We start from the raw sequence: 23,687 nt of genomic DNA, 5'->3' as shown, positions 1-23,687 counted from the left end.
ATGAAAGACTGATTTGTCACAGATCATACTAATGGCTGCCAGCAGTCTGTAAAGTACTTCAGCAGTCTGGTTCCACGATCTGCCACTTGCTTTGCTCACTTCATGTAGCTCCGATTTGTCCTCCTAATGAACGGCCTGGAAGGGATTCGCTTGACTTCAGGAGACCTCTGCGTTCTCGTGCTTACCCCAAAACAGCCACGCAGTACAATTTTAAAAGAAGGAACTATACACCAGAAGTAATGAATGCCTATGACAACAAAAAATGCCATGTCCTAATTTCAGAACAGGGTCTTGTCCCAGGGTAAAAAGTATTTTATTGCTACTTTGTATGCCCCTTGATCACATAAAATAATTTAATTGTGAAATGTCAGGTTTATTAATAATTTTTGAGTAGTGCTTCTCACAAGTACATTTTGTGCCCTGCCTCCGATTTTCTAACAGCTTTGCAAAACAAACTGTTATAGCAACAAATGACATCCTGTATTCTCTTCACAGTTTTTTAACTTATGCAAATGAGAGCTGTTGCTCTCTTTTTTTCCTATTATATCATCAATCACTGGGGAACAGGAATGAAGGAATAGGAGAACTATCACCTCTCAGAAATAACAAAAAGTCTTAGTTGTAGTTAATATTTTCTTCCATTTTAATTTATTTTCCTTTTTCTACTATAGTCACTGCTGGTTTTTTCTAAGGTGCCATAAATAAGTTACCCCTCCTTTTTCTTGCGGAGTCATAAATAAGTACTGCAAAATTACCTAAAGTATTTTAAACATTCCACTCACAGCAGTCTTGTGAAGCAGGCCAGTGTTCTCCTTGCTTTGCAAATAAAGGCACCTCAGCTCTCTTGGCTCTGTATCATTGTGTCCTTCATAAATACAACTGCTCTATCATTTTTAGACTTAGAAAAACTGAAAACAAGTGAGTTTTCCAAGGTCACTCTGGCACATTTGACTGAGACCCAGAAATGCAGCCCTGACCCCCTTGCTCACAGACATTCTAGGCATCAGAGCACATGCTTCCTTCAGGCTCTCCCATCCTGAGGATACTGTCTCCATTCTTTGCTTTAAAGCTGAACTTTGACTACAGCCAAGAATCCCAGTAACACTGATCATTCACTGTCCTTTCACTGGTCAAGTGTGGGAAAACTGGCATCCTCAGCAGTGGGAAACGGACCTACTTCCTCCCAGAGAGTGAGCGTGTTAATTAGCCAGCGCTCCCAGGACAAGAGCAACAGGCCATGGCTCAGGTAAACAAACACACACACCTAACAGCCTGCAAAGGGCTCCTAGGTAGCATTATGAACTGAAAAAGTGCTCAAGCGTAGGACTTACTGTGAAGGCCACCACAGCACCTCTGCAATAACCATTACTTCGTAAAAGGCATCTGGTCTAGGCCTGTAGTTAGTCTTGTAAAAATATATGGAAATCTTGAAATAAAAAGCAGAGGTAAGCACAAATCCTGGAGCTCATTATCAAGATCTATGCTAATTTTTCCCAGCATTATAAAAATCAAGAAAGAATTAAAAATATTTTTCCATTCACAGTAGTAATGAGCAAACATTTCCATTTGTGATCCATATGGACTTATCTCTTCTGTATCACAAAACCCCCTATTACAGAGATTATTTTAGTTTACTGTATTAATGTATAATTGTATTGTATGTATTATACAGTATATTGTATATGTATAATACAATAAAAGTATATATTACATACTGTTATACATTTACTGTTTAATACAACTCTGCAGCAATGCAGCTTCAGGTCTTACCACCTAATGGTTGGGCTGTATGGAATTCCAGCATCACGAAACCATAGGTTGTGCCTTGGCTGTTTTTACGTCAAAGAACCTTGGATGCTTACACTGTGCTTCAGGAGCTCTGACAGTTTTTCATTTCCACTATGTAAGTTCTGAGCTCAGATGATCTCAGTGTCCAGGTTTTATAAATCAGAGCTGAGGTCAGCGCCACCAGCCACACTCTCATTGGGGAGAGGAAGAAAGCCAAGGTCCCGTAGGTTCGCTGGAGGAAATAGCAGGAATAGAGCTGCCAGGCCAGGAGGAGTGCCATGGCCAGGTGAACGAGCACAGCCGCGGGGCGCCGGACCTGACGGATGTGAGAGCGGAAGCTGTGGCCCTGGCATCGCACCAGCAGGCACCAGCACAGGTAGGCCATTAATGGCAGGTTGAAAAACAACATCTGAAAAGGAGAGAAAAGTAACACCATGAGCAAGCCAAGTGTAACATACGTGAGGGCACAGAAAGATGAGAGCATGTAAAACTGTTCCATTCTAAGGGCTCTGAGCACAGTTCCCAGAGCAGACTCTGCAGCCGATAGAACTGTGGCTGCCTGTGCCTCAGTCCCAGGCCAAGCGTTCCTGCCCCCTCCCTTGCACTGGGAGGCACTGACATGCATCTGACCTCTCCTGGAGCTGGTTCAGGGAGCTAGACTTGGCAAAATACTAGCATGGTAAAAAAGGAAGATCCGTATGTCTGACCCAGCCCACTGCAGTGTCAGACTAGTGTTAGCACTGGCATAAGGGAGGGACAATGAAGGAGGCAGCACTAGCCTGGTCTGGCTTAAATGCCAAGGAACTATACCCTCTCTTTCAGACTAATGGCAGCTGGGAAAACCAGAGGGCAGGCAATCAGACTGCTGGGAAAACTGGACCAATGGACTTGGAGAGGGACAGCCACTGATCTGAAGGGTTACCCAGCGTGCAAGGCTGCCCGGGCCATTCAGGTCCTGCTGCTTAGTCACTGCAACCTCTGCATGAGCCAAGGACAATAGAAAAACGTGGAGTGCTAAATCTGTAGACATGGCCTCTAATCCAGGCGTCCAGGGAGTCCAAAGCAACATCAAAGAGAGGGAAAGAGAAGTTTGAGAAAATAATGCACAACCTCCTTCTTTTCTGCCTTTTAGAACTACAGAAAGGTTAGAAAGAGCTGTCGTAGTCAGGCAGGGCCACTAATCTCTATCCTTCTAAGACTCCTTTCTTTATAAAACTTTAAAAACCCCAAACAATTCCCAGAAAAAAGCAGTTTGTCAGCCTTAATTTTTGTAAGTACATACCTGTAAAATCCCGACCACAAATGTCAGACTGCCCTGTAAGAAGGAACCACCAACGAACACGCCAAAGGAGAAACAGGCCCCCAGCTGGCCGTCTATCAGTTCACCTACAAACCACGGTCCTGAAACAAAGGAAACCAAACATTCAGCCCCGCCAGAAAACACAATAGAGACATGGCCCTTTGTACTCCTGAGCACAAAGCGGTTAGCTGGGGAAAATGACTTCTCTATTGCTAGTCTGTAGAAATAAGCCTCATGTTTTCATCTTCACAAACAGCAATCTGATTAAATGTTCCTGATGTGAAAATACCACGGTACACCAATGACTTGTGGCACACGATGAATATTAATTGGTTAAGTTAATAAGTTAACTTAATAAATTCATAAGTTAAATTGATTTAATCTCTGTGACAATTTTCAACACCAGGTATAACATTTTGCTTACAAGAGAAGTGAAAAGATAGTTCCTTTCAAATGCTGACCTTTTCCCAGAATTACAGTAAGCTATATGGAAGATGTAGTCATAAACAATGCCAGTTTGGCTCAGTTTAGAAGTCAAAATGGACAGACTGCACTATGTTATGCACACTACACTGACTGCCGAGAACATAGCTATTTTAGTAACATATTATCAGAGAAATAAGCTAAAATTGTTAGCATCAGAGCCGAGTTATTTTAGTGACATGTCAGGTGAAGCATACCTTCCATATCCTCATTTTACACCAAGGTACAACCAGATCTTACTCAAAGAATAAATGAAAACCAAATTAAATTTAAAAATACTCACTATGCTTCCAGAGTAATTTAATAATTTAGGCGTTTAATTAACTCCAGGGCTTCTAAGTTAGGCTCCTAGAAACAAATGCTTTGTGTATTTGAACATTAACTTTTCAAGTTCCACATAGATTTTGTAACTTTAGTAAATTTCCCCATTCTCCAAGATGTTAGAAGTCTCATTTTTCACCAGGATCTGATATGTAATTTAAAAACACTAATTTATGTCCTCCAGTACTCTAGGTTACTTACCCAGAATGGTGTATAAATTCAGAACCAGAATTGAGTAATAGACGGTGTTTGTTTTACTGAAGACATGAAGGGAATATGAGGTCAGAGTCAGTAATCCTGGCTTTTCTAAACAGAGACAACATTTAAGAAAAATACACTTGATTCAGATTGCAACACACACACATATATAAAAATTGGTCTTTCTGAAACAAATCTGCACGTTACTTACTCTATTAAATAAGAGATATAAAATAATATTTAGTATGTCTACAGAACAAACTCAGGGGAATGCATTTCTACTATTACTGTGATAACTGAAAGTAAGGAACTGATAAATATAAAAATCTATGTTAAAAACAGCAGAAGAAGCTGCCATTCTAAATGAGTACACTTACTGTATGTAAATAAAACTGAATGACCATTCTATACCCAGAAAATGAAGTTAGCTAGAATGAAAAACATGGAGAAAGTTAATCTTAAATGAAAAGTAAGAAATTCAAAACAGTAACTGCAAACCCAAAGAGGCAGGTCAGTATGGACTAGATTGATCAGATTTTCTTTGATTAACTCTACTTAGTGAGATCTAATAGCAACTCAGATAAAAGGAAGTGTTAAAATGGCAGCATTCTGAGAAATGTGTGATTTTAGCAAAAAAACCCCAATATTCACTTTCTAACTGAAGCAGACAATTCATAGATGGAGATTGAGGGAGCCTTCCTATAAAAGTGAGCTTCTAGAGTTTCACCTATTACGTGGCTGCCCTTCTCACGAAGCAGTAATTCCCAGAGGGCAAGCCTGACCTTTGGAAATCAACAGCTCTAACAAGTTTGTTCACTAATTTGTAAAATATTTAACATGGTCTATGGGGACCCAGCTGATCCCAGAGTGCGAGCTCTTTTCATTTTGAGCTGCCGAGTTCCATAAAGACAACAGAAAATCTATTATTTTTCTATGTAAGCAGTTGCTGTAGTTACCTCAGGATGCTACGTGATTTTGAGTATAAAGGAAGGGACATAGAGTGACATGAATAGGAAGGGAGGTGGCTTCCAGAAAAATCTCATTAGTAAGGTGTGGTTCAAACAATTGTTTAAAGGACAAACACCACAAACTTAACAATATTAATTTTCATTTACCAGATTTATCACAAACCAAATCTCAAGTTATGTCAGAACTGGTCTTAAAACTATTTTGAGAAAGACCCAAGCCTGTTCAAGTTCTTCGCAAAGATTAACAAAAGTTACTTTTGCAGAAGGAAATCTGTTTCTCCACTCTGGTGACAGAGAATTCTGTGCCAGCTGCAGTGAAACGAGCACACATGCAGAACTAATACAAAATAAAACATCCCTTTCCCTATGTATTGGATTCTTCAGTGAGAAAATTAAATGAAACCTTTAGATTTCAATTAATTGAATTTTTGATTAAACAAAGATACCCAATCAAGTTGCTAGTTTAAAATTTATTTTATTTGATATATTGGAAATTTTCCGGGTCCCCTTAAAAGCAAACCAGCAGCTTCTGAGAACCCAATCAAACTCCACAGCACTAGATGCAAAATGCATTTGGTGATTAACAGCACAATTACTTATATATTGTTACCATACAGATAAATAGTAAAAAAAGTTTAGGGAAAATGAGATCCTCTAAAAGCCACAGACAAGCATTGGTTCATACCTTTGAGGGCTGGCTTTTGGAGGTATCTGAAAATCAAGAGCAAGGCGATCTGTATCAGCACAATCAGTCCAAAGAGCACACGAGCCTGGAAAGACAGTTTTAACTCTAAGCCAGCCCTGGAGTAGTAGCTGCCTTTGGACCTGCCTTATGGACACTGGTAGGATGATACAAGGACTTCTAGCTGAAACACATACTCAAAGCTTGATGGTGTCATTGAACTGAAAAGTAAAAAGAAACCTCAGAGTTTGAGTTACTGGGCTTGCATCTTACTGACTTGAATTCAGTTGGATGGCTGAAAGTTATAGACCTGAATCTTTCAAAAACAGGTTTGTAAAACACATCCGTTGAAAAGGTGTAAATATGCTTCCTATGTAAAACATTTTCTGTGTGCTGTACTGAACAGAACTGCAGTTCAAGACATTGTGGAAAATACTGGTTACAGATTAGCAAAACTAATATAATAATTTTGAGCCAAACATGATACTATCTAGAGTCACGTGGACTTTCCTATGTCGTTCTGTAAGTGCACCTAAACTAAACTATTATAACATGCCTGCTTTGCGTGTACTGAGACGTAACACTTCAGGATAAGACCTGGAACGTACTGAAGTCAATGGGAATTCTGCCTGCCCCTTGTAGAGCTAGCTATAATGTCAGCAGCTGATGTGAGACTTTTCCCAGCATTCTTGCTGGTACACACACTGCAACAGATTACAGTGACGTTTTCTTTGATTAATGTTTCCTTTTCCTGCTATCTCCAGCAGCTTATTTTCATTTCTTGCTTGCAAAAGATGTGTGTATACCCGTACCCAAAAATGGACAATTGTGACTAAATCCAGAAAGCCAACTGTTTGCATGAACCATTGCTGCACATTCACATCTGAAGAGGTGCAACTTGAGAAAGGAAACATGAAATATTTGTGAAATTCCAGTTGAGTCATATCTGGAACAATCCAAGTGCATTCAGGTCTACTAGGAATTAGGAAAATGCCTCCTGTGGTCTCTGGGGAAACCAGCATGGAATGACAGCTGTTTTGCTGAAAGTACTTACTAGAACATAGTGGTCAGTGAGAAGAATAACAGATGGCCAAAATCCAAATCTAAGAGAGAGGTTTTCTTCCATTGCAAATATATGACCCTGTGTGCTAATTCTTCCTGAAGCATCCTAGATTGATACAAAATAAGAGAGCAATTAGATACCAGTAGCGCACAAAATACCTAGTTAAAATTGCTAATTATCATTGTGGCTTTTCTGGAAAGATCCAACTGACACATGCATGTCTGGCATACTGCTGTATTAAATACTTCTACCTACTGCCAATTTTGTGGTTTCAAGTAAATTCGGAATTGTAAGATTATAATCTGAAACTGCTACACACGAAGGAGATCCTGTCAGAGATTCAGCAATTTGTGGAAAACAGTGACTATTTATTGCCACCACCACCACTTGTTTTCTCAAAGCTCAACTCTAGATAACAGCCCATCTCAAAATATTTTGAAGCTCTGTTGTGCTTCTTTTCTGGTGTATTTGCTAGAAACGGATATTGATAAATAACAGTGCTACATTTATTCAACAGTTTGGTATTTCTGCATGTCTAACACTGACACTTTATCTTTTAGTACATAATAAATGGTTTATTTATGGTGAAGTTCAGTATGTTTATTGTGATTACAGCTGACACAATATTTGGACAAACCCAGAAACAATGTACAGCAATTGAGTATTTTTATTTTCTCTGGGTACCTAAATCAAGTTAACACTTCATCCTCCTCGCTTTCCCAAAACTATTCATTTACTAGATGTAATAGTGATTTATGACTGAAGGGGAAAGAAAAATATTTTTTTTTAAATCCCATTTAGTTATCTGATAACAAGCATGTATTTGCAAGCAAACCATTGCGATGCAGGCCTGTATAGCCCTCTTCAAATGTTACTCAGTGTTGTGCCTATGTTTTCATCATAATTAAACCCCCCCCCCCCCAAAACCAAACCACTAATAAATGCAGCTTTTCCGAGTAAAGCATCACAGAAATCAGTAACAAGCTAGGAGGTAGAACACTGGCAAGTACACAAAAGCCATTAGCAAAAAAAAGCAGTATTGCTCTTGTCCTGTGAGAAATAATGCCTAGCTGGGTTCCACCAAGCAGGACAAAGCAGACTTTCCCATTACTGTTGTGCAAATGTGCAGAGTATTAGTACCCTCTGATCGAGTTCTTCAAAGACCACTTGAAAGTACAGAAAAAAAAATGTAGTACCAAGAACAGAAGCATTCACCAAAAGGCATTTTTTGCACCCAGTAATCTAATATCAGTTAGGTCTGATGTTCTAAGAAACAGAAACTGTATTCACTGTCAGCCTTGTAAAAAAATCATGAAAAGAACTTCAAACAGATAATTGAAAACAGCATTCCAGTCTTTCAGACACAGTTCCTTTGCCTTCTGAAGGAACATGATGCTACTTCTTACTTTCCTTGATCAAGCCCAATTATTTTTTTTCCAAGACAACCTTAAAAGTTACTTGTTGCCTGTTACTCAAAATAATTTATTTTTGACCAATTACTTGTCTTATTATATGTCCCAGGAAAAGTAAGAATCCTTTCTTTTGTCCAGATGCTGTATGAATGTTTTAGCGCTCAGCAGTGTTTTTGCACTTAATAATCCTTTGGTTTTTTGTAATCAGACAAATATGAAAGGAAGTCTGTTATCATGTATTTTGTTCCTAGTTATATGATGCAGAAGGGTGATGGCACAGAGATGACGACACAAAGAGTGCCAACAGTACCTTACCTGGACAGTCACATCTATGTGATGGAACCCTTTGCTGTAGTTTTGGGGGCTCCACTTCAGCACATAGAGAGGGCCAGACACCTGATGCGCATTCCCCAAGTGAACTCCATCTATACAGACTTTGACGGAGATAATGACAGAAGGAGAGAAGGCCAGAATTCTAAGGAGTGAATAAACAGCAAAATAAACAGATTTGTTACAGGACTTGCAGATTTGTCATTACCTCCTGAAGAGAAGCCCCTAAAAATGATGCTACCTTTCACTTAAGAGTTCAAAAGAGTTAGAAATTAAAATGGTGAAATATCTGTAGGCTAATATTAACATGGCAGCTCTTTCCTACAATTAAAAAGAGAAGTTCTGTATGGTATTGTGCAAAAGAATAAGTTAGAAAACTGGGCTGTGGAACAGATGAAAAAGTGGCAGAGATCCTCAGGTCCTGGCAGAAATAATCTTAGAACTCCTGCTGTCAAAACATTTGCTAACACAAGTGGGATGCATCTTCCTGCCTACAGACACATAATCAAATACTTGTAGATGTCCTCATTAAAAACTGCCAGTCTCTCTTGCTAAAGTTCTTTGTTGTTTGGTGTAGGTGTTTGGTGTTTTTTTTCTTTTTTTCCCTTTTTTTTTTTAAATTTTTTTTATTTTTGCTAGTCAGAATATAACCTCTCAGTCTTTGTAACTGAATTTGTAACTGAATTTATGAGAAATGGAGTGGAATGCAAGACTGGCAAGACTGGTATTACAGATCTGAGATACCAACAAATCTACTGTCACTTGGCAGTGCATATATTCAGAGAAACAGTGATACTAATATAGACTCCATATATTGCACATACAATTTCTTTCATTTCTGGTAATACAAAAGGCATTCCAGAACATGTTTCAGTCAAATGAAGGAGTCTCATACAGTTTTGGTGAATGATTCTACCAGTTCATATACTTAATCATATGAACGTACAGAGAAGGTTCTAAATAGGAAACTGGAAAGTAGGTAGACTTAGTAGAACACTGCTTCCTAACTGAAAAGTATTGATGGATTTCTTTTGATTGTAATTCTGTGTATGCAGTATACCCATATATTTCATACATACTGGTCTAACAGCAAATATAAGATGTTATAAAGGGTATAGAAAATCGCAATACAAATGAAAAAAATAAATAGAAAAGGTAGAAATGGTAAGATGGAGGGATTTAAAAATGACATGAAATTTGGCAGAGGCTTAAGATGTTTTAATTTATAAAGTATATAAAACTGAAAACACAAGAGGCTAGGAAGTCAGAAGTGAATAAACGCTTAAAAAAATACGTAGACAAAATCCTGAAATCAGCGGAGGCAACGTGAACACGTGAGATTAATTACACAGATTACATGTTAATCTAACTCTATCACCTTTTGTTACATAAGAAAGTTCTGCATAAATAAAACAAACATGAACTACTACTATATAAACTCCTTTTATCACAAATATGATACAAAGTGAGCTCTCAGGAACAAACTTCCAGAGGAAAGTGAATTCTGAGAACAGTGGACACATGCGTTTTAAAAAAAAGTTTTGTGTACATACATATAAATCTAGATGTACATTACAACCAAGAAAGACCCCTACTATTAAAAAATACTTAAATATTGTGAAATTAAGAGATTACAGAGTACCTGATATGAGTGGAATAAAGAATTTTGACTAGTGGTTCATGAGCAGAACTGCTGTAAAGGAAGGATTTGGGATTGGTGATGAGAACTACAGGCCATTCTTCAAAGTTAAGATCTGCAAAGCTAAGGAGGTCATGATCAAATGCAAGGATCCGGTATCTATAATAAAAGGAAAAACGTTCTGTTAATACAAGCTACTGCATGCACAGCTGATTCCCATGCTTCCCAAGTTCCTGAGCAGAACTTGTTTGATTTATTTTCCCTTTATTCTCTTCTGTAGTTGATCCTGTATTAGTCAGCTCTGTTGCATTAACTGTAAGCTGGTTACCTCACATCAGGTTCATTTTATTATAAATCACTGAAGCACTACTCAACATTCCAAATGTAAAGATCTATTGGATTTTGCACATGAATCAGATAGATGAACATGATGTTAAATAATTCAAATATAATCTCCATTACTGCAGTGTCTGGGTAGGTACTCTAGTTATGGACAAGGATCCCAGTGTGCTCTTTTCTTGTATGCACAAAAGTATCTTTCTTAGGATTACTGCTGAATAAAAGCTAATATACTACTATAAATTCCATGTAGAATTGGACGCTCTTTGATATGCTGCTAAGGTAACATTTCTTAGGTAGACTATTTTTGTCTCTAAAATTCTAACAGCTGGTGCAGAGCATGGGTATTTTGAAGTAGTGATGTGAAATTTGATAACAATTTATTTGTCTACTTTCAATACTAAACACATACTAAACAGACATCTAGATGTCCTCTTTCAATTTCTAAATATCAAGAATGAATCAAAAAATTACTTAATTTATTAGCATACTGTTGGGATAGGGAAAAAAAATCCCAAACTTACAGAGACATTTTTCAAAAGCAGTAATAGTAATAACCAGTCAGGCAGATCTAATGCTGCTTTCAAATTCTCCAAACAGCATAAAAGGGTACCACAGTATAACCGGGTAGGGTCCATATAATAATTTGCTCACATAGGGTTTACTTACCTCCTATTATTCATCCAGTCTCCCAATTCAAGTTCCAGAGTGCCACCATGGTGCTGACTGTGCAAGGCTGGCATCAGCCCACCCAATGTATGTAAATGTCCACATAAATAAGCTGTGGCAGAACTAATAAAAGAACATACGAATTGTGATTATTTGGATGGGAAGGAAATACCATTGCACAAAACCTGAAAAGTGACAGATAAGTATGTGAAAAGAGGCAAGAAATATACTTAATGAAAACACACAGGAGAAAAGGAAAGATCTTACCTCATTAATGTTCGTATTCCTGGGGCTGGGGAGATGATTGTTGAGGTGGGAAAATGGCCAAACCAGACAGTATGATTGCTGTGCAGACTCTCTGTTGCCATCAAAGATAGCTCGTTCATTTGATTCTGAAACCGGCAGGTGTTTGAAAGACAAAGAACCAAACAACCCGTTTAACATTCAGGCTATTTGGAAGGAATAGCAAAAGGAAAGCAGAAAGAAACTAGTGAAGAATGCAATTAATCTTTTTTTTTTTGACAGAGAATACTCACAGTTGCTTCAGGGACATTTGCATGAATAAACTATACTACTAGATGTATTCCTAAAATCTTATGTTGGAAAAAGAAACTGAAAACAAGCCACTCAACACCTTCCTCACAACTGAACACAAGAAAAGCGCAATACAAAGAAGCATTTTTGTAAACTGTATTTCTATCCTTTCTACTGCTTATTTATACAGTCAAAGATGACATGCTTGAGTTGATTTTACAAACATCTTTACCTTTACAATTATCATCCCTCCTATCTCTTGAGTTGCTAGATGGCAATGACATCATTTATAGGCACGACAGACCACAGAAAACATGCACCATACGCTTCAGTCATTTAATTGGATGAACTGTGATGCTGAATCTTGAAAATATTACTCAGTCATTACTTCAAAGTTAAGCAAAATTAACCCTTTACACAGCAGATAAAATTTATCTCCTTTATTTCTTTGGCTTCCAATATTAAATCAACCACTTACTGTCCAGAGAGACTCCCAATACCAATAAGATCTCAAAGTCTAACAGAGGAGGCAGGAAAACTAAAACCAGAAAAGAACACAAATCCACTCTTTCACCATTTTGCACATCATCTTTCAGACTAACCCAGAGAATCACCAACATATTCTTTTCCCTCCTATCTGAAAAGAAACCCTGAAGGGCATGAATAAAGGAAAGAGAAATAAAGGTATATCAAAAAAGAATGGATTCAGCATATCATTCTGGATTAACGTAACTGGCTTATTAAGTGAAATTATATTTCTTTTGCCTTTGTGAATTTGGGCTTTCAGAATATTTTTACCTAAGCTATGCAAACAAATCATTGATATAAATCGAATATCTTTTTCAAATTCCTGCAGACGTTTATTTTTTTAAAGTTACGGGTATCTACCTTTACTTTAAAAAATCTGCAGATGATGCTCTCTGGACTCCTGCTGCTGGGTAATTAGCAAGCAAAGTTTGACTTACTGCAGCCAAGGACAGCAGCTCTAGACTCGACTGCGTTTCTTAGCTCCTTGAGAGTGTGTCTGCAAACCTACTGCACCCATTATGGATTACAGTAAACAATGAGCACAGTACTTGGCACTCCTACATCACCTTTCACCTAAGTATTGCCAAGCGCTTTATAAACAATTAAATGTCAAGCCTCCTTTAAACAAGATTAGAGGGAGAACATTTTAATTTTCATTAAGGCCATTATCACAGGCAAAATATGATCTGTTTACCAGAACACAGTAACTCTCTGCCAACACTTCAGAAGAGTATTTCATGAACTATAGCATATCAACAAACTACAGAGAAAAATCAAAGGAAAGCAAAATGTTATCTAAGATGATATGTGATTTAAACACTGGGATTATTCTTTAGAAAGAATACCATGTAATTTTTATGGTCTCAGAAGATCAGACCTCTCACTTACATAAATGACACATCTCTTTATAGCATTACCATTATTCCATTGATAAGTACAACTCCCTCATCTATAACATTAATGAAAAAATCCATCTAACAAAGCAAAAGGTGAAATTAGAAAGTTTAGGTTTTGCTTTAGTTTTTTAATAAACTTTATGGCGTATAAGGAAATTATCACTCAAGTCTAGCTAAATGCTAAGAATATTAATATTGACAGTGTCCTTAAAATGTCTAATTTGACATTTTTTTTACTGGATTATTTCTTAATAGAGAAAACACAGAAACTCTATATGTTAAGTGATACATTCATTTTTCTAAATAAATGTCCCACATGCATAGTAACTTAAAAACATAAAGACTCTTTCAGATTAACACAAATCTTTCAGACAATTCTTCTTTATCAAAACAAACAAATCCCCCAAACAAACCACTATAGAAGCAAAACAGCCAGAAAAATGGAATGCCAGGTGTTACCATGTTTAAAATCCCAAAGAAATTATAGGGTCTCTTAGGGCCTGGGCTGAGTGTGGCATCCACGCAGATGAATGAATAGTTCCCAAAAGAAGTGGTGTGGATGTAATGGAAAGATCCATCTTTACGCCAGGCAGAGTATTTCCTGCCAAAATAAAATGGAAATCCTGCTGTTAGGAAAGCTTAAAACAATGACAACAATGACCTGCATAGAATAAATGCAAGATTTCTTGCATTAGATCTAGCTTCATCTTGTTACTGCAGTAAAGTCTCTTCCTAAAAATCAATGGCATTGAAAAGTCTGTACTTCAAAGAAGATGCATTACACGGGTCACGTGTTCAGACAAGCAGCAGGTTAGCACATTTTTAATTTTTTAAAACATTTCTAAAAAATGCTAGCACAAATACACTTTCCCTGAGCAACATAGTACTTTTTATGGATAAAAGGTAGGACAGCAGCATAAATGATGCAAAACAAATAGGCAAGATGACATAACAGAAGAAACTTACATCACTTTTAATTAAAGGAGATCTCCAAAGGAAAAAAAAATACTGTCTTCTGTTCATTGTTGGTATCTAAAAGAATTTTTCCTTGCTTACCTAGAAACACCAGGGACAGCAAGACTTGCCTCTACTATTTTGTTAGAGATCTCTTAAGTTACTCTGATGTGGAATGATCAGCTGTTGGCTAAGGAATATGATTTTGAACCAAAGAAATATTGAACCATTGCAGATATTTTTCAAAAGATCCAAAATGGAGACACTACACTACACCAAATCTTATAAATAGCAAAGAAGGCAGCATTTCCTCTTGCTTATTACTCTTTTTCCTTTCTTGACATAGCAAATCTTACCAGTTCTCCTGTCGTCTGTGGAATGTTATTAGAATTCTTCACTCAAAGAGTAAAAAGAGAGAGTAAAAAGGGTTGCTGCTCTTTTGAACATTACTTAATGTTAATTGAGCACTTTAATATTAATCTTAAAATACTCTAAGAGAGAACTGTAAACAGGGCAGGTCTTAAAAGACATGTCAACTAATTCCACCTTCTTTTTCCCTGGGGTTTTATGCTAATACTGGCTATGATAAATACATGTAATAAATACAGATGTTGAATATAGACGTTGTGTTCTCTCCTTCCACATACTCTCTTCCTAGAGTATGGCACATTTACTGAAAATTTTCTTCATTTTTATATTTTATTAATGCATCAGATTAATAAAATTGCCTCTGTAAAGAAAGTTCTGTCTTTAGTGATGCTTAATAGCTTTTGAGGACTCTTGGTGCCTTTCTTCAGTCTTAGATAGAGCATATGGTAAATCTCATTAAAGTTTTTTTGTTTTGCTATGATGACAGACTATAATGAAGCAAAAACCATTACATGAACACATTTTTTAGCATGAGACTGTTAATTAACAGGCAAAGACTTTTTCATCTGACACAGAATTTCACTCAGAAATCCTTAGGTTGGCTAAATTTCTTTGAAATTTCACCCTGATCTTTTCCATGCCCTTCTGCTAGCAGTGTATCTTCAATGTGGACTAGAGGCAGGTGACCCATACATCTTCCCAATCAGTAAGCTTGTCCAGGCTAAATAACAATTCAGGGATGATCCAGCAAATTCACTGGTGCTACATCTTCCCATGTGCCTCACTAGGATTTCTGATAGCAGCCTTAAACTAGAGTGGAACATTGGTACTAGATTCTCATGTAGCCACAACTGTGGCAAAAGATACAGGGACACTGCACTAGCCCACCCAAAAGCCTTGTTAGCACACACATTCATCCCTTCTTGGTAAATCCACACGTAAATTCCATGTTCTCCTGAACATGCAGCTGCTGTAGCATCCTATCCCACAGAATGTATGGGTATATACCTATCTGCTCCTGCTGGGCCACAGAGACCTGAAGCAAACTGAACTATCAAATGATTAATCTGTGTTCTTATTGCAAAGTGGATGGTTTAAGAGCCTGAATTAAAGGAGAATTTATATTTCCAAGTTCTCCTCCAGTTCCAAAGTGTCAAAACTGAAAGCATCACCAAAATTATGAAACAGGATTTTGTGTTCAGATGTGAAGAGTAGAAGAAACTGAGAAGTTAAACACAAGTTACAACTGAGGCTACCTTTACAATGTACCAGCAAAAGAGCCAGCTGAAGAGGGAAAAGTTTCCTCACTTATCCTCACATTTAAATCTCAAGTGTGATCCTCAAGAACATCTGTCCACCCATCATCATCATCCGCCTTCTCTACTTTCAATTTTCTAAAAAGACTCAGATGTGAAGAAATGGATCAGATAAAATTTAGACCCATATGACATGAAAAGCCCTTTTGGGAATGAGGAATGAACGTAAAAAAAGGTGAAGGTTTCTTTTGCTTTCTTTTTCTTTTTTCATCCATTTTAAGGAGGAAAAGCATTGTTTGGGAATGCTGGTTTTACAATAATGTATCACACAACTGTTCTGAAGAAACTGTAACACATAATGCATAGAACATTTCCTAGACACAGGCAGATTTACAATATATTCAATTACAAAACACAGAGGGATAAGAGATAAGAATTCTGCACAAAGAATCCTCTATTTTCTCAATCCATGCTACTCTAACTGGCACTGGAAAAGACAGAGGGAATAGCAAATAGGATTCTGGACTATAAGAAAGTTGGTGAAAAAGCATTTATGTGATAATGGAAACCAGAATACTGTTTAGTGAGTTTGACCTTGAATTTAACAGCATCTGTGTGGTAAATAAATGTACCTGTAATAATTCTGAATGCTGTCCAGGTGCGGAATGTTGAATGAATCTGTAAGAGAGAGAAAAAGGAAATAAAGAAACTTTCAAAACAAACTGATCAGTGACCTCTGTATTTTATTTCCTAATGTTGAGATAAAGCAGTCTCAGCAGGCACTGAAGAGCTATTTTTTTAAAAATGCATAATTGACAAGCAGACTGTCTAACTGTACAGAGAAGACAGTCTATAGTTGATGCAGTTGACCTAAAAGTGGAGATAGTTTTCTCATTTAAGTTTCAGTTCAAAGATAAAGTTGCTGTGGGAATGTAAATTTTCAGTGACTACAAGCTAACTCTGTGTCTCCACTTCAGCCATAAATCTTTTCAGAAGCTTTTCAGATTGGGTGCATTCTCTATGAGACAGACCTAACTCATCCAAGGAAAATAAAGCAGCAATTGCATCAGAGAACAGCCTGTGTAAAACAGACAGCAGGTCGAGGAGGTCTGTACTGCAGCTGGGGTCCACTTCTCCATTAAGGCTGGTAAGAGAAGCCTGACAGGGAAGTGGGAGTGAAATGTCATAGACAGGCTGTATATGACAAAGCATGCACTTTTTTTTTTCCCCAGAACTAGGCTTTCTAGTTTTGCCCTTCATATAGCCTACAAGGCTGTTAGCCTGTGTTTGGATGCTTGGAATGTAGCAACAACTATGGTGTGTACAAACTTCCATGAGTTTTCTTTCCAAAAGAAACTAAATTTGCTTTAACTGCCGAACATGTGATACTTTTTAACTAAAACCTGTAGGGGTAGGTCTATGAAAAGTATATTGAAACCATTTCTTCAGCAGGGTAAGGATAGTTTTCCTTTCCATTAAAAGATAGGGTATATAAAGTAATGATCTGGAAACTAACACCTGAAGCTATGTTCTACCACGCGCCAGACAAAAGCATAAATAAAGACTCTTACTTCCCTGGTACTGTAACACCAGTAAATAAACAGTGTGCCCTCAGTAGAGCAGATGGTAAGGCTTTCTACTGACTCATAGCCACCCCTAACATGCTAGTAAGGACTACCACTTTACCTCTATGTTCTAACTTGCCTAAATCAGCTCTGTAATCACAGGAAAGAAAGAGATGTTTAATTTCTGTCTTACCATGATTCCCTTTGATGTCGATCCACTTGGTTTTTTCCATGACCCTTGATCTCTTCAGGATTGACTGGTAAGTTTTCCATTCTACTTCTACCTGCCCAGATCCCAGTTTATCTCTTGTTTTAGCATCTGTCAGGTCACCTGAAAGCATACAAAGCTGAGATATAACTAGAGGCCTACACAGCTTACACAAATACTGTAACTAGGCAAGCATGCAATCCAAGACTCCTTGTGCAAGTGGCTGTAGGCCTCCTGTGCGCAATCTGGACATTCCTGTCACCTGGCCCAAGAGGTTACTATAAGGGTAAATGCCTTCTAATGTAGATGCAGCAGCCTGTTCAAACACCTATCAATCATGTCACTCAGCACTCTTACTAATGCCATGCCAAAGTAAATAAAATTGTTACGCATTCGTTATACCTAAAGATTCTAGTCATAGAAGCTCTGTTTAACTTTAAACCTTCTATATGCCCTCAATCTCCAACTAGAGTTCGAATCATTGCCATTTCTGTTCATATAGCAATGCCTCCCTGTTAAAAGATGAGTTAAAAGATGAATATTAACTATCTCTGAATTCTTAACTTAAAAAGCAAGCAGCAGATAAGTAAGTCTCCGTAGAAACAAAAGTCCAGGTCTAGCATTAAGACTCTGAAGTCTTGCATATAGTAATGGTTTAAAATCTCTTTGATTTGCCTGCCAAAACGTAATCCATTTCAATAGCAATAGCAAGCTTTCAAATGAAATGGCAAGGCTTATTTCACCTATCTTGGTATGGTATGTTCAAACGGAAACCAGCAATGAATCTTGCATTAGTTCACAGGTGAATTTCACACAAATGAGCAGGGATTGTTCTGATAGAGGAACAGGCTCTCAGTGACTAATCAGAGACATTGCTCACTTCTGTAATTCCAAATACAAAGAATGATGTAGAATCACTACCGGGACAAGAAGGGAGGTAGCTGCTAGCAAGAACTAAGGTGTAGCAACCAATATTGGGAAAACAATAGCCATATTGCCTAATTATGTCTTTGTTACATATAATACACACTAGACTCAGACTCAAGACATTGAACAAAAACTCATTTTCTTGAGTTGAGAAGTTATTCTCTCCTGCTTCTAACAGTCTGTCTTCAGCTGCAACTCCATTTCCATTGCTAAAGATACCTTAAGGCTTTAAAGTTCTCTCCTGAGATTGCAGAATCTCACTAGGGGCAAATCATGCCTGACAAATCTGGCAGCCTTCTATGACAGGACTACAGCACTGGTGGATAAGGGAAGAGGAACTGACATCATCTACCAGGACTTGTGCAAAGCATCTGACACTGTCCCACATGACGTCCTTGTCTCTAAATTGAAGAGACATGGGTTTGATGGATGGAGCACTCAGCGGATAAGGAATGGGCTGGATGGTTGCACTCAAAGAATTGCGGTCAATAGCTCAATGTCCGAGTGGAAAGCAGTGATGAATGGTGTTCCTCAGGGGTTGCTGTTGGGACTGGTGCTGTTTAACATCTTTGTTGGTCACACAGACAGTGGGATCGAGTGCACCCTCAGCAAGTTTGCTGACAACACCAAGCTGTGTGGTACAGTCGACACGCTGGAGGGAAGGGATGTGCCATCCAGAGGGAACTGGACAGGCTGGAGAGGTGGGCCTGTGCATGAAGTTCAACCAGGCCAAGTGCAAGGTCCTGCACATGGGTCAGGGCAATCCCAAGCACAAACACAGGCTGGGGGATGAGTGGATTGAAAGCAGCCTTGGGGAGGAGGACTTGAAGGTATTAGCAGATGGAAAACCAACTATGAGCCAGCAATGTGCACTCTCAGCCCAGAAAGCCAACCATGTCCCGGGCTGCATCAAGAGCAGTGTGGCCAGCAGGTCAAGGGAGGGGATTCTTCCCCTTTACTCTGCTCTTGTGAGTCACCCACTGCAGTGCTGTGTCCAGCTCTGGGGCCCCCAACATAGGAAGGACATGGGCCTGCTCGAGCAGAGCCAGACAAGGGATACAAACATGATCAGGGGGCTGGAGCACCTCCCTTATGAGGAGAGGTTGAGAGAGTTGGGTTTGTTCAGCCCAGAGAAGAGAAGGCTCCAGGGAGACCTTAGAGTGGCACTTCCACTCCCTGGCAGTGTTCAAGGCCAGGTTGGACGGGGCTTTGAGCAACCTGGTCTAGTGGAAGGTTTCCCTGCCCATGGCAAGGGGACTGAGACTAGATGATCTTTAAGGTCCCTTCCAACCCAAACCATTCTATGAATCTATGAATTTTGCTCATTTGCTCTTTCTTTGACAGCACATTCACCAGGAAACACATTCTTTTGAATTGCTTACCTGTTGCTAGAACAAGTGCTGGCTGAATTATATCAACTGTTTCAGAACAGAATTTTTCAAAGTCAGAAGCTCGTTTGGGATCCCGAAATCTACTGATATGAATATCTGACACCTGAAAAAGAGAAAAAAGAAACACTGTCCCAAGCAGAGGGTTATTGCTGCCCAGATTGTTCCACAAAGCCAAATACATAAGAACGCAACACAAGAGCAATCATAGTGATTCATATCAGTACAAGGGATACAGGGAAAAACAGAAGTGGATGATGAGTGGAGAACAAAAGAAGAGCAAGCATATGCATCTCTAACCCCTAAAATCACATTTACAACAAGAAAATTTCCTTAAATCTAAGGGCATACAATAATATGGGAAATACTTAGCTATCTACAGTAAGTTTTGACAGCTCTAAGTGACCTGTTGGCTTACAAATTCTGTGAGCTGTAGTTCTACAAAGCAAAAATAGGTTAAAGTTACCTAGGATTTGAAGCATAGTGATAACTAACTTCATACCTGGTGTGACATTTTCAGTAGCTGGGTGGAAGGATTTCTGACATTCTACCCATGCATTTTAATAGAGCTAATGAGCGTGTTTAGACCCCATTCCATGTGCCTTCATGAAGGCAAAGCCTGAGCGAGAAATGATGATACCACTTGTACATAACTGTAAACGATGCTGTTCATCTCTGAATCAAACAGTCAAAGCCCTCACATCAGAAGAGCTGTATGGGACAGGATGGGGAGAATAAGAAAAGTAAGTTTGGTGGGGTTTTTTTTGTTGTTTGTTTGTTTGTTTGTTTTTGGGGGGGTGGGGTGGTTTGTTTTTTTTTTTTTTTAATATTGTGGCTTTTTGGGTCTGTCCAAAGTAAATCTTGGGTGAATGGTTCCAATTTCATTTTCCATTCTACTTCAGTTAATCAATTAATAAATTATCTTCCTCAGTTTAGACCAATGGTATTTGATGCCCAGAAAATAGTGAGCACATGCTCATGGCCATCTGACACTATTACTAACTGAGAAAGAAAACCATTAGCTTTTACATTAAATTTAATAAACCTCGCTCATGTAAAGCTTATGTGAATTAAAGAGAACAGTAAAACTACCTCAATACATCAAACCTAATTTAATTATTGACAAGGATACAATATCTTATTTTGCTTCTCCTCAGTTTGTGGATTTGCAATTCATCTATCTCAGCGATCAAGCAGAAAATAAACACTACTATTGTTGCTGTCTCCAGATTCTTGAGCAAAAAGTCTTACAAGAAACCTTACTCCTGTTCTACCCATAACTATGAAGGATGTAAATTTCCAATCTTTTAGTAGTTGGGAAGCCTGATTTTCTACAAAGATCATCCCATTTTTTCCCCCTACTGTGATACAAGATTTACAAATAGCTTTTCTTATAAGTTCTAAGAGGTACAGTATCCAGGGACTTCTGAGAGTTGGGACTAAGTTTCTGTCATCACTAAAAGCCATGAAACATGAAGATCTTGGAAGTGGAGCTTCTCACATTTTTTTAAAATTAACTTCAAAGCATATCCCAATAAAAGGGAATTCAGTGGGCAAGGAGAAAAGCTTGCAATGCTCTTATTTAATTTCAAAATATGTAGGTAAAAGCCCACTTGCTGCATTTTTTCCCTGTTTCCCCTCTCTCTGACTGATGTGGAAACTCGGCCTCTCTCATTGGATCATAGGCAGTAACTTTTGTCAAAATGGGTTGGAAGAAGCTTAGGGGTGAGGAGGAATCACCATCCGCATTCCTTATCTAGAGAAGACGTGGCTCAGGAAAGGCAGTCATTAACAAGGGAGAATTATAAGGCCTACAGCAACAGTAGAATGCATCCAGCTGACAACTGTAAGCTTGTCAAATATTGAACTAGAGTGCCTGTGATATTAGGCGCTGGGTAAGAAAGGCAGTTCTGCTATAAGAAAGGAGAAAAGAGCCATTAATATAGGTTTATATCACAAAGATTGCACTTTATCTCAATTTAAGAAGACACAGTCCTATGGATGGGAGGAAAAACAAGGCAGGAACTGCTGGGGTCAGAACCTTGAGCTCTATCCAGTGACCTCGGCTAGACCTATGGAGTCATCAGGGAGCCTGAAGCTTGTTTCCCACAAAGTCATCAGGAACAACACTGGATTTAGTGCCTGGTTAATTTCCAAGTTAGGTCATGATAGAGCAGCTGTTAAAGGGCACATCTGAAAGAGAACAGAACCACTTGAAAGTAAAGCCAAGTCTCAAATTAGCAATGCCGTGGCCTATGCTTGGGAGAGCTCCACTAGAAGAAAGAAAACAGAGAGAGAACATGGCCAGAGAAGTATGGAGCTGCACATGCTGCCTGTCAGCATAGCTCTGCACCTGCCATATGCTGCTGTAGTTGACTGTCTTCAAGATACCAACTCAAGATAGGGACTTTATCTACAGTAATTCAAGCATATCTCTCACCTTAAAATCTCTGCTGCAGTAAAGATAATAAGCCTTAAATAACTTAAGGAAAAATTACTGTAAACACTGACTTTGAAAATACACAGCAGTTGGAGAGAACAAAAGGACTAATAATACACTAGCGTATGCACTAAGAGCACTGCCAGCAGCTACTACATCTAGGCAAAGTGTCCTTGAGTTCAAGACTAAAAGCAAAACAGTAAAAGTAGCCTATTTTTTAGAAGGAACTGCACTGCAACCCGTGACATCTCAGACGCCGATTACCTGCAAATATGTAAAGAGCTTGCGGTTAGTTATACACAAGTGCTTCAGGAATGCTCTGGCGGGGGAAGGGTCACAAAAGAGGCCACAGAAGCACCCAGACATGACAGCTGACTTCCAAGAATATGCCAGGTTAATTAGGATTTTGTGTTCAACCCGGAAACTAAGCTGCGTACATTTAACCTAACACAGATCGCTCTTCCACTGGCCCAGCCCCTTCCTTCTGTTGCTAAAGGTCTGCGTAACCACTTTCTCAGCCGCACGGCTTTTCTGAGGTTTGGAAGGGGAAAGGGCCAGGCAGAGGCTGCATTTCTCACTGGGGTAGCAGATAATACCGTACCGGCCACTGGTGCAATATATAGGAGAGTGTAATAACTGGGCGAGTTTTAATTACGCGCTTCTACCACGCACATCTTCCCCGCGGGTAGCCTGCCGAGCTGGCCGGACACCCGTAACCGCCGGGACAGCAAAGGCGGGCGTTTGCCGGGAGAAGGTGCCCCGGCTTCCCACCGAGCGCAGGAGCGCGGCAGGCGGAGGCCCCTCGCCCGCCCACCGCGGCCCCGACAAGCGGGGGGTGCGCCGCCCCCCGCCCCCGCCGGCGTCACCCCTCACCTGCAGCACCCACAGCAGCCCGCCGGCCTCCGCCCCGGGGAAGGGCCGAGGGCCCCGCCGCCCGCCGCGCGCGCCCACCGCCGGCGGCGCCCCGGGAGGCGCGTACCAGTCCAGCACCAGCGCCAGCGCCAGGGCGGCCGCTGTCAGCAGCCCCACGGCCAGCTTCAGCATCCTGCGCCGCGCCGCCGCCCCGCGCCCGCCCCGGCCGGGCCCTCCCGCCCGCCGCCTGGCCGCGTCCGCCGCCGGGCAGCGCCGCTGGCTTCGGCGCTTCCGCGTCGCCGCCCACCTCCTCGGCTTGTCGGGCCGCCCCCGCCGCTCCTCTATGGTGGCCTCGGAGGACCGATGGCCGCGCGGGGCAGGGGTGGGCGCTCCCGCCCCGACTTTCGGCGCTTTTCTCGGGCGAGGCCGTGGGCCCGCCCGCACCTTCCCGGCCGCCTGCCCCCTCGGCCGCAGCTGCCCCCGTGCCCGCTGCCCCCTCGCTGCAGGAGGGGCTGGAAATGCCGAGGCTACACCAGGACGGGCCGAAACGTGACCCGAAGAGTGTGGCCGGCCCAGGC

General features: G+C 40.0%; 1 protein-coding gene across 5 annotated transcripts; it reads right to left on the bottom strand.

The window, feature by feature from the left end:
• Positions 1-289: 289 nt before the first annotated feature.
• Positions 290-23,564, bottom strand: TMEM62 (transmembrane protein 62). 5 transcript variants are annotated; one of them, XM_074909609.1, is made up of 14 exons: positions 23,417-23,564; positions 19,812-19,923; positions 17,488-17,625; positions 16,362-16,407; positions 13,610-13,751; positions 11,460-11,584; positions 11,193-11,315; positions 10,188-10,343; positions 8,531-8,690; positions 6,795-6,908; positions 5,744-5,828; positions 4,094-4,198; positions 3,071-3,189; positions 290-2,197 (listed from the first exon to the last, which is right to left on the bottom strand). In XM_074909609.1, exons 3-14 carry the CDS (start codon positions 17,525-17,527, stop codon positions 1,871-1,873), a joined length of 1,542 nt encoding a protein of 513 aa, XP_074765710.1. In that variant the 5' UTR covers positions 17,528-17,625; positions 19,812-19,923; positions 23,417-23,564; the 3' UTR covers positions 290-1,870. The 5 variants fall into 5 exon arrangements, with proteins under 5 accessions (XP_074765710.1, XP_074765709.1, XP_074765708.1 ...); XM_074909608.1 differs by lacking the exon at positions 23,417-23,564 and adding an exon at positions 23,131-23,348 and having other exon boundaries at positions 19,812-19,946; XM_074909607.1 differs by lacking the exon at positions 23,417-23,564 and adding an exon at positions 23,131-23,348.
• Between the last annotated feature and the right edge of the window lie 123 nt (positions 23,565-23,687).

This window comes from Athene noctua, chromosome 6 (assembly GCF_965140245.1).
Source record: "Athene noctua chromosome 6, bAthNoc1.hap1.1, whole genome shotgun sequence".
Lineage (NCBI taxonomy): Eukaryota > Metazoa > Chordata > Aves > Strigiformes > Strigidae > Athene > Athene noctua.
The sequence above is the reverse complement of the archived record's forward strand: the minus strand, read 5'-3'. Positions and strand labels throughout refer to the sequence as shown.

Coding starts and splice junctions, on each gene's coding strand:
- TMEM62 (XM_074909607.1), bottom strand. CDS start 23,301: ATGCTGAAGCTGGCCGTGGGGCTGCTGACAGCGGCCGCCCTGGCGCTG. Junction 11,316..11,459: donor GGAATACGAACATTAATGAG/GTAAGATCTTTC, acceptor TTCTTTTATTAG/TTCTGCCACAGCTTATTTAT. Junction 10,344..11,192: donor GACTGGATGAATAATAGGAG/GTAAGTAAACCC, acceptor CTTTTATTATAG/ATACCGGATCCTTGCATTTG.